General features: G+C 37.2%; 1 protein-coding gene across 1 annotated transcript; it reads right to left on the minus strand.

Moving 5' to 3' along the window:
• Positions 1-86: 86 nt before the first annotated feature.
• Positions 87-9,603, minus strand: LOC111662946 (fms related receptor tyrosine kinase 3). The gene is made up of 24 exons (XM_023416990.2): positions 9,454-9,603; positions 8,955-9,037; positions 8,217-8,368; positions 8,003-8,127; positions 7,743-7,854; positions 7,501-7,607; positions 7,095-7,270; positions 6,757-6,895; positions 6,447-6,624; positions 6,259-6,359; positions 6,010-6,124; positions 5,708-5,910; positions 5,495-5,607; positions 5,240-5,372; positions 4,340-4,444; positions 4,139-4,249; positions 3,843-3,999; positions 3,543-3,655; positions 3,255-3,370; positions 2,399-2,521; positions 2,172-2,283; positions 1,973-2,072; positions 1,124-1,229; positions 87-957 (listed from the first exon to the last, which is right to left on the minus strand). Exons 1-24 carry the CDS (start codon positions 9,479-9,481, stop codon positions 742-744), a joined length of 3,024 nt encoding a protein of 1,007 aa, XP_023272758.1. The 5' UTR covers positions 9,482-9,603; the 3' UTR covers positions 87-741.
• Between the last annotated feature and the right edge of the window lie 826 nt (positions 9,604-10,429).

Raw genomic sequence — 10,429 nt, forward strand, 5'->3', positions numbered from 1 at the left:
TCATTTCAAGTCAAAAAGTCAAATCATCAAATCATCAGCAAACGACAGATCTACATTGCAATCACCAGTTTTCCAGTTTTGACCAGTTTGAAATATGTAAAGTATATTTTATTACTTAAACATGTTGATACAATTAAAATATATATATAGAAAGCTTTGTCAAAATATATAAATGTGTATAAATAGCTGCTGATACAAGGAAATCCTTGCCATTACAATGTCTAACAATGTTTTAAAGCAGAGGGTTGTTGCCGTACAGTAACAGTGGAATACACGTATAATACAACTTAAAGCCAAAAGTTAATAAATTGCTCCAGTATATTGTCCTAATTTAGATGAAAGTTACAACCCCTGATTTACATGTCTTTATTATAAACCCTGAGAATATTTCAGATTCCTTTACAAAACCTGTTTTTAATTTTTAGCTGCACAATAAAAAATGATAAAAATATAAAAGAATAATGTATTTACATTCAGAACATATTATTATAGTGATTTTCTTCGATCCTAGCCTATATGTATAATAAAAATACTTACTTAGAACATTATGTGAAGTTATTTGAACTACATGCAACAGTTTTCTTATTTAAACCCACCTATGGTTTTAAAATATGTTTACAATATTTCATTAAAATATAAAAGAAGTGCACTCTACAATATATATGTTGAGATTATTGTATAAACTGTTTACAAATACAGATAAAATGGTTTGAACATCAAAATGGATCAAGTGATAAGTGATCACTCCCTATCAGATGGTTTGACAAGTTTCTCCTCAGCTGCCTCAGTGTCCAAGTCAGACGTTTCTGCTTTGCTCTCTTCAGTTGCATGGGTTCGACAGTAGTCGTTGGCCGACTGCGTCTTGTTCTCATCCTGTTGTGCCAAGGCAGAAATGTCGAGATCGGCTGGTGCGTTATGGTAGTCGTTGGAGGTCTGGTCGAGCATGTTGTGGTACAGCTGAAAGAGGAAGGAGGTTGTTTATGAAAAGGAAGGAAATTAGATGATAGTGCAACTTATAGATAAGATACAACGTTTACACTCTGTGCTTCAAGTCGATTATTCCTAAATAATCATTTGAGTAGATTCTACACTAAATATGTTGAGCTTTGCTCTACAGGCCTACCTTCTCCTCTCTGTCTGTCAGATGGTCACACATAAAGGACACCAGTTTGGAGAATGAAGGGCGGTTGCCGGCATCCAGGGCCCAACACTTACACATCATCTCATACCTGGAGAACAAAGACAAGTTAAAAGGAGATTTTATACATACAGTGGCTGTGGTAACTTGAAAGACTTCAAGTCTATGAAGATAATTCAGTTATCCATCATATCCAAGTCAAGGGCAGCTGGATTACTGTATTTGCTTGGTCTGGAGGATAGTGGTGGAAGTACTCAGATTTTTTACCTTGGTAAAATTATCAACATAATAATGTAAGTATTGTCAAATGTCCAATTTTGCTGTATTACATATAGATTATATTATTGGATAATGGTTGCTGATGTATTAATGTGTAAATTGCATTTTACTGGTGTAATCTGGTCATATGCTGTTGGGCAGTTCAATCTCTGACAGTGAAAATGTCACAGTTTTATAAAGACAATTCTGGCTACAGTTGGGTCTATAGTAAAAAGTAAAAAAAAATACTATGTGTGCAGTTAGTTTAACCAGTTTGTAAATCATATGAACCTGTCTGAAGAACTGACTTTATCGTGAAGAAAGCTGAATTGTTGCATTACAATTAAGAAAACTGAAATGTAATTTTACCAAACAATGAAATGTAGTCAACTGGAAGTATAACATGGAAATACTAAAGTAAAGTAGAAGTAGGCAGTAAAAACCCGCATCAGTGTGCATATTTTTACTGCTCCGCATAATTGTTTTAAATTATTAAAATATCAACTCTTATCAAGACAATGGACAGTTTTTTTTTACATCATCAAATACTGTTGCATGCAGACTGAAGACACCTACACGGACTCGTTGGCATAGTACGGACACTCCATCTTAAATCCTCTCTCAATCATCGAATAGAACGTGTGGTCCACCTTCATCCCAGGATACGGAGTGACACCTGAAACCCATAAATAAATAGGTGATTTAATGTTAAGTGTTGTGGAGGAGCAGACTTTAAACGTACTGCTCATGGAGAGTACTTGTCTGTGAGAGCTACCGAGTGAGAAGATCTCCCAGAGCAGAATGCCATAAGCCCAGACGTCACTCTTCATGGTGTACATCCCCTGGAAGATGCTCTCTGGTGCCATCCACTTCACTGGTAAACGCACCTGAAGTACAAGGGAAGCCATGTCACCCCCAGAATGTGTGAGAAGTGATGCAAGACAGACAGGATTTAGAAACAAACCAGTGATGTGAAACAGGCGCCGGTGTTATCTTACATACATTTCCTCTCACAACGTAGTTGCAGTCGTTGTCGATGTCTCGGGCCAGCCCAAAGTCGCCAATTTTCACTAGTCTGCCCTTTGTCACTAACACGTTTCGAGCTGCAAGGTCTCTGTGGATACACTGCAGATAGACAGGACCAGTGTATTTACTATCACATGCATAATCCACAAAGACCACATCCATAACGGCCATTTTGTGTTCTCTGTTTTATGTTAATTTATTGAATTGACATGTTTTTTGAAGTTTGTTCTGGAGGCACTATCAGTGTCAATGTGACAACAGTTTTACATTCATGTTTTATAATGTCCAGCAGTTGGAGAGATAAGCTAGGAAAGTTTTTAAAAATGTTTTTCATATCTACAATATAACACTGTGTATGCATGTTGGTAAAATGAAGTATATGTCTCTTTGAAAACAAATTCCTTTTTATTCTTTTTTTAGGGCTGAAACAAATTATTTTATTATCCACGCATCTGCAGATTATTTTCTAGATTGATTGTTTGGTGTCTAATATGTAAAAAATCTACATGAGAATGCAAATCAAATTTTCTCAAAGCCTAAGTTGATGTTTAAGTAGTTTGTTTTGTGTGATTAACAGTCCAAAATGACCAGATTATAAATCTAATATCAAGTAGTAAAGAAAAAATGTAAATCCTCAAAACTGAGAAGCTGGAACTAGAAATTGTTTGGTATTTTGCGTAAAATTACCTTGACAAAAAAAGCAGTTCATTTTGTCGATCAAATAATAATATAATAATAATCAATTTATTGACTAATCCTTTCATATATAGTGATACCATTAAACCTTTTTGTGTCTGTAGCAAGTGTGGACAGTTTGTCCTTTGTCTCTTACATTCTTGGAGGAGAGGAATTCCATGCCCTTGGCCACTTGGAGGGCAAAGCTCAGCAGGTCATCAAAGGTCAGGGCTTCTTGGTCGTCATCAGGATCGTCTTGGTTTTCATAGATCTCTGGGTTTGCGGATGAAAAGAGACGAGTTAGGATCAACACAGAAGAGAGGGAACTGTTACTCTCTGGTCAAGCAGATCCCCTTTTTTTGCACTTTGATGAGCTCATGTTGATATTTTAGTTTATCTCTTGACAACACGCATGTTCTCCGGTCTTTAGATGGTATTTTCTAACCTTGATACATGTGCATGTCACTGGAGTTGAGGGTGAGGAGGCTGATGTCCTCCTGCCCCCTGGTGGTAGCGGCATGCATTGGCACATAATTGTCCACTGTTAGTTGCAGCTCACTGTGAAAACAAAAAAATGATGTGAGTGATATTGTAATGTTAAACCAGGGTTCTAAAAGAATAATTAAATATATCTCTACCTATGTTTATAGAAACTAGTCTTTATGTTTGCCCTGTCCTGTGCTGACCTCTTTCCTTAACTTCCCTCACTATTGTTCCTCTTGTTCATTTGCCTTTATGTCCTCACCAAGAGTTTTTCTTAGGCTGCAGGTTGTGGTAAAGGCTGCTGAAACGGTCCTTTTTGAAAGCATCGGTCACAGACTTGTGGTAGCGCTCACTGTTGGTCTTTAGGTAGTTCAGCAGGTCTCCATAACAGCAGTACTGGAAAATCAGGTATATGGGTCCTACACGGGGAAAACAAATAAAGATTAGCATCAGCAATCACGACAGGTACTGTATGCTAAATTCCTTCTTAAGATGAAATAGATCCGAGAAAAAGTGTGCAGTATATGTGTGTAATACATAGATGTACTGTAAATGTACCTGAGTTTGTGCATGCCCCAAGCAGGTTAACAATGTTGGCGTGGTGACCGATGTGAGTCAGCATCTTGAGCTCTGACATCAGTGCCTCCTTCTCCACTGTCTGGTGTTTCTCTGCAGGGTCAGTCACCACATCAGCCACTGAAGTCAACTCCATAACATTTTTTGCATTTCACTTGTGGAATAAATATATGAAACACTGACCTTTGAGCATCTTTACAGCCACCTGCTGAGAGACTCCAGGCTTGTTGATGCCGTAGGCCGTACCTTGGAGCACCATGCCAAAAGCCCCAGAGCCAAGTTCTTTTCCTGCAGATGACACAATAATATAATAAAAACAACAAAATCATTTCATTTTTTTTTCACACTGACCTTGCAAGAGAGTGTAGCTCTATTGGTACATCTTAATGAAACTTGGAATATTATCATAAAACAGTCTGGAAGTGGTGAAAAGCAACTAAATACATTGTGTAGATACATTTTTAAGATTAAACCAGTTGTTCCCAACTTTTTTGTCTTCTGGCCCTTTTATTTATAAAAATAAAAAAAACACTGCCTAGTTGGGACCCCTTGTCACTCTTCAGATGTAAATGAGCTGATACTGGTTCTACCAAGGAGTCATTTCCATTCTAATCTTCTCGGATGGTTTCATTTAAAAAACTATCCAAGGCCGAAAGAGTTAAAACTCACATCAAAAATATCACATGAAAGCAAAGATTGGAATCATGAAAACTAATTCACATTATTGTGCCATCAATAACCCCTCACATTTACAAAGGGGCATCTGACCTGAGTATTAAACTAGCTGTAAATAAAGTAATTCAAACTAGCTCCACCGTGACCAGCTATAACAATAAAATGCTGCTTACACACTGATGCATCAGTACTAACAATTTCATATATCAATCACAGGGCAATATTTTTTTCCAACACTAGAAAATTTAGTTGATAACACTTTTGTACTTTTACTTAAATAGGATTTTAAGTACAGGGCTTTTACTTATATCTCTATAGTGTTGTATTTTTACTTGAGTAAAGGATCTGAGGAGTTCTTCCACCACTGAAGTGCTGTGTGCCGTGTCTCATGCCTTGTGTAATTCATACCCAGTTCCAGGTTCTCCCTGGGAAACTCCCATCTCAGATCGTATTCAAAGTCCTTGAAGTTGATGTAGATGTAATCATTGTCATTGGGTCCAACCATCTGGATGATCTGAAGCTGGGGCTGATACTGGGGTTTCTATTGGAAGCAAAATGGGATGCAGTGATGTCTTCACATTTCTGTGCTTGCATGTGTTTGTTTGTGTGTGTGTGTGTGTGTGTGTGTGTGTGTGTGTGTGGATGCTGATGTGTAAAACATACCTTTTTTTTGACAAAGTACATGAGCGCTATAATGACCGCTGCCAAAGCCAGAAGCAGGAGCAAACTGCCTACTTTCAGCATCATTAAGCTTTTGTCGTCAGTCCTTTGAGTGCCTAAAAACAGTGATGTTTAAAGAACAGTTTCTAATGACATCAATGTCATAAAAATACAAGGCATTCATTTAATAATTTTGTAATGTGAAAAAGATCTCACTGCTCATGGAGGACTGGTATAAGGGTCCGAAGTATATTGATTTGGAACACCAGAAGCCAACTGAATTTGTGAGGCAAAATTTTAAATGGTGGTCATGCGCTGGATCTCTGCTGAGTGAGTTCTTGATCGTTTTGTTGCAGAGGACATCAGAGTCTGTTTTAAAGGTGTCTGGGATCTCTTTCCAAAAAGAATCTGTACCACAACTGCAATGAAACAAAGAGTGGGGACTTGAAAAAATCTGAATCTGTGCACACCAGGGTTACAGTGCCCTCTGACCTGAGCACGTCTGACAGTTACCATACCTGTCATCTGGTGAAGAACATATCATCCAGGTATAATTTGCTGGCACAAGAGTCACAGTCTCAACGGTGAGGGTATCATCACTGCTGTTAACCTTCAAAATGAATTGCGGTTCGTCTGAAACAAAATCCGTGGATTTGTAAGCTTTGCTCGATTTAAACTATGCAAAATAACAGTGATAGAACTGTGCAGAGGTTATATTATTAAACAAATACCACACACACACACAAACACACACAAATCTCTCTTACCAACAACACAAACTGATATAGTCTTTGTTTCTTTTTGTCCTCCAGCTTCCAAGTGTAACTCGTAATCTCCTGATTCGAGTGGATCACATAGCTTCACAGTCCTGAGAAAACAGTGTTATAGTCATCATATCATCCTCATATATAAGTTCATTGAGCTGAGCTCCAGAAACATCACTCCCTGGAATTACCTGTGTTTTGTTACCAATTTGTCCTTGGTGCATTTAGTTTTAGTTTTATCAGGAGCCTGCCAGGAACAGTGCTGGAGTACAGGGTGGTAGCTGACACTGGCTTGCAAACAGGAGCTAGATGCATCCTTAGCTGATATAATCTTGCTCTTATCCAACTGGACAGAGAGGAAACCTTCAGCTGAAGCAACACGAGAATAAAATCAGTACAAAATGCGCCTAAATTTTATAAACAACAAGAATCATTTGGAATTTTTCAGTTGTAATTAAAAAACATAGAGAAAAGAAAGAAAAAAATGAAATGAGCTCTAACCCTGGACATGAATGGAAACAGACTTAGTTTTTTTTCCTGGACTCTTGCAGGTGTATGTACCACTGTCCTCCACACTAACTGACTCGATGAACAGGTAGATCATCAGACTTCCATCATGTGAGTCCTTTTTAATGCACATCTGGAAGAAAAACATATAGTTATGATTTAAATGGAGAAGGTCCATACAGTTATTTGTGTTTATATCTCAGGCCGAGAGTATTGAAATATGGTGGGTTAGTTTAAAAACAATCATAAAGGGAAATAATTCACATTTGTTCACATGAAAATATATATATTTTTTAAGAATCTATTTTGTCGCAGTAGAAAATTAATTGTACCTTTTTCTTGACTTTGGAAGAACAGGTTAATGTTGTGCTGTCCAGTTTTTTCCCAGCTTTCTCCCACACAAGCTTTGGAAAACCAGAACGACTCATTCGTGCACGAAGCAGTAAAGACTGTCCAGGGCTCAAAGTCGCATTAGAAACCTCATCATTCGGTAGACCCTCTTCTAGATCTAAAACACACAGTAGGGCATTGAATCACACAACAGACTTGAGTCTGACTAATTGTTTGCTACAGCATGAGTAATTAGAGATGCTTGCTGGGCTGTAAACTGCTTCTCCTCTGACTTTTTCAGGTGGTTGAAGTCCGAAGCTGAGCAAATTAGCTTGATTTTGCAATCATTTACCATGGAAAAATATTTTGTAGGATGCATCTGCTCAATTTGTTTAAATATTTAATTACCGTAGTCATACAGTTGGGAGCACTCTTCTCCTGCAGCATTCGTGGCACAGCATATCACTCCTTTATCAACATATTGGGTACTTGATACTGTGCTCCCTGTCTCTCCTCTTTTCAAAAGGAGGAGAAGTATTATTATTCAGAAAATTGTGCTACAATGAGAAGGATTTTTTGTAAAGTTAATGTCAGTACTGTTATCAGTTAAAACACGCTCTGAATTATTCATGTAATGGATATCATCTTACCCAGACCATTTAATTGTAGACTTTGGGCAGCTCTCTGAGATGCATGTGAAATCGGGGGAATACATGGTCTTATCTACACCCTCCAGTGTCAGCTGTGGTTTTGTGGGATGTTCTAGAAAAAAGTATTAATTAAATTGTTAACATTGTTTTACTACCACTAATTTATCAGCATCAAACCGTCTAGTGTGTGTTTGCTGCATGTTAAGTGTTGGACTGAGAATTGTAGAGAGGTGATTAGATACAGAAGTGCTTTTACTCACTCATTACCACATGTAAAGACACAGTCATTGAGGACTTGGTCCCATTGCTGGTTTCACAGCTCAGCGTGTACTCCCCAGAATCTGTCTCAGAGAGCGGTGGCAGGACTATCGAGAGATTCCTCTTACTGATAAAGTGTATGAAAAGGCATCTGATTAATCATAATTACACAGAAAGGGGAAACACACATTAGTACACACAACAATGTTCACATACAGTATCATTACTGGGTCTTTTCCTCTGATCCAGTGACAGACAGGGTATCCATCGAAGCCGTCTGGGGAGATGATGAGTTTCTTACCAACACACACTTCTAGGTTGACAGGACCACTTGCATTCAGATAATCAGCTGGCGCAAAACATGCCACCTGGAAAACAAAACGCACCATTTAATCACTTACTTTAAGTAGAGCTCAGTGCAGCAGCATGAAACCATCCAGTATTCATTTCTGTTCTGATGAACAGAAATGAAACAACACTAGTCTTAGTGACATTTCTCTTGCTGAGGGTTTTACAACCTCTTGCTGCTCTGCACTTGTTGCAAAGATTTTCCAAAGTCTGTTTCTTTATTGCAAAGTGAATTATTGACTCTTAAAGATATTTCACGTAACTTTGTTTCATGAGAAAACAGTAGCAACTGGTGACACTTGAGCCAACAATAGGCCAATGTGTTAGCTGTAAAAACCTACATTAAAGTATCACATTTAGTAAAATCACTCCAAATGTACTATATGCCCAATGTCTCCTCTGGACTATAGACCAGTGTTTTAAGCATATCATTGCATGCACATTTTAGTTCTCATTTCATGTGCATCTACTGGAGCTTTCCAAAAAAAAAAAAGAAAAAAAAAATTATAATGATGTTTCAGAAACATACAGTAACTCAGACAGATTTACATACATGAATTCATTTGAGCTGTTGAGTTAAAACATATAAACGATCGTGGACTTTACCTCATCATTGGGTTCACACCGCTGACTGTGTGCTGACATGACTTCAAGGGAGAGGACCCCGACAGCACACAGCAGGAGAAAGGCTGAAAGACAGAAAATGTTCTTCATTTCAAATGTTTGTATGTGCTCTCTTAGTAATTTAAAAATAAAAACAATTCAAAGAAATAGAGCCTTCATGAAAACGCAAATAAGAAAATAAGTGTAATGGAAAAAAACGTTTTAGGAATATGAACAACACCGTTATGATGATAAAGTAAGTGCTTAATTAATGCCTTTCCACCAAAGACATAGTGCTATATTTTTAGAAGCCTACTGAACATTAAGCTATATTTTATATATACAATATATAATATATATTATAATAATATAATATATAAATATTTTTGAAAACCTGATTAAGCCTAATCTTCTTTATTACACTGACAAACACATACACTATTGTGGTGTAAGATTTTGATAGCTGTTTACTCCAACGGGACTTCATGATCTCAGAACTCACCTGCACTCATATTTCTCTGCCTCCGCATCGATGCTCTTTTTGTCACTGTCACATACTCGTTACCGGTCAGACTGCGAAGCTTTGATGTGCAAGTGGAGTTCAAGTTGCTTTAAACAGAGGAAGTGATGACGTTGTCAGTCACGCCTGGCAGTAGTTTTCACAGCTCCCGGTTGGGTTTTGTTGCGCGTCCATTCCTGCAAATCCTGCAAATGCTGCGAGTGGTCAAAAAGATTGAACGGCCAAAGACTTGCTCAGAGTTAAGTGCAATTAATTCTCACACTTTGCAAAATGAAACCATATTATTTTACACATTGTTATGAAATATGCCTTGTTTAAAATGTGATGTCACCAAAAACTCTTACTGGACTCTACTTAGAAACTGATTGCCTTTAAATGTCTTATAAAATGTAAAGTCATTTTATAGGCTGCATTTGAATTTAAAAAAAAAAAAGGGAAAACACCTCCCCTATAAATATACAAAATATACATTGCATTGTATGAGCAATTTTTACAATGACAATATGATAATAAAACCACTACTATGTTTGCTGAGAAAGCCAGTGTAGTTCTGCTCAGCAGTCAGACTGCTATGATGCAAAATCAGAGTCAAAAGTCATTCTTCTGGTCAAAAGGTAAAAATAAATGCAACTCTGAATATGAATTCATATTTGAAATTTGCTGAAATTTTCACTGGAAAATATACGGTGTAATGCTTGTCAAAAGACCAAAAAATAATTGTAAGAGGGCTGCTGGGAACTATTTATAATACCACAAGGGAATATTAGGCTATAACATGGCAGATGAAATATCATACAAATACAATAATGTACATTGACTTGTGCTGTACGATGTCATATATCATAAAATCTTTAAATTAACTTTTAAAAAAGTGTTTTTTGCCCATTCCTTATTATTCTCATGTTCTCTTCTCAAATATATATATATATATATTAACGTATTAAATGTAGCATTGCAA

This window comes from Seriola lalandi, unplaced genomic scaffold, assembly GCF_002814215.2.
Source record: "Seriola lalandi dorsalis isolate HSWRI2012SDOR001 ecotype SW California unplaced genomic scaffold, Sedor1 jcf7180002054570, whole genome shotgun sequence".
Classification (NCBI taxonomy): domain Eukaryota; kingdom Metazoa; phylum Chordata; class Actinopteri; order Carangiformes; family Carangidae; genus Seriola; species Seriola lalandi.

Coding starts and splice junctions, on each gene's coding strand:
- LOC111662946 (XM_023416990.2), bottom strand. CDS start 9,481: ATGCGGAGGCAGAGAAATATGAGTGCAG. Junction 8,128..8,216: donor AAAGACCCAGTAATGATACT/GTATGTGAACAT, acceptor ACACTTTATCAG/TAAGAGGAATCTCTCGATAG. Junction 2,284..2,398: donor ACTACGTTGTGAGAGGAAAT/GTATGTAAGATA, acceptor CTTGTACTTCAG/GTGCGTTTACCAGTGAAGTG.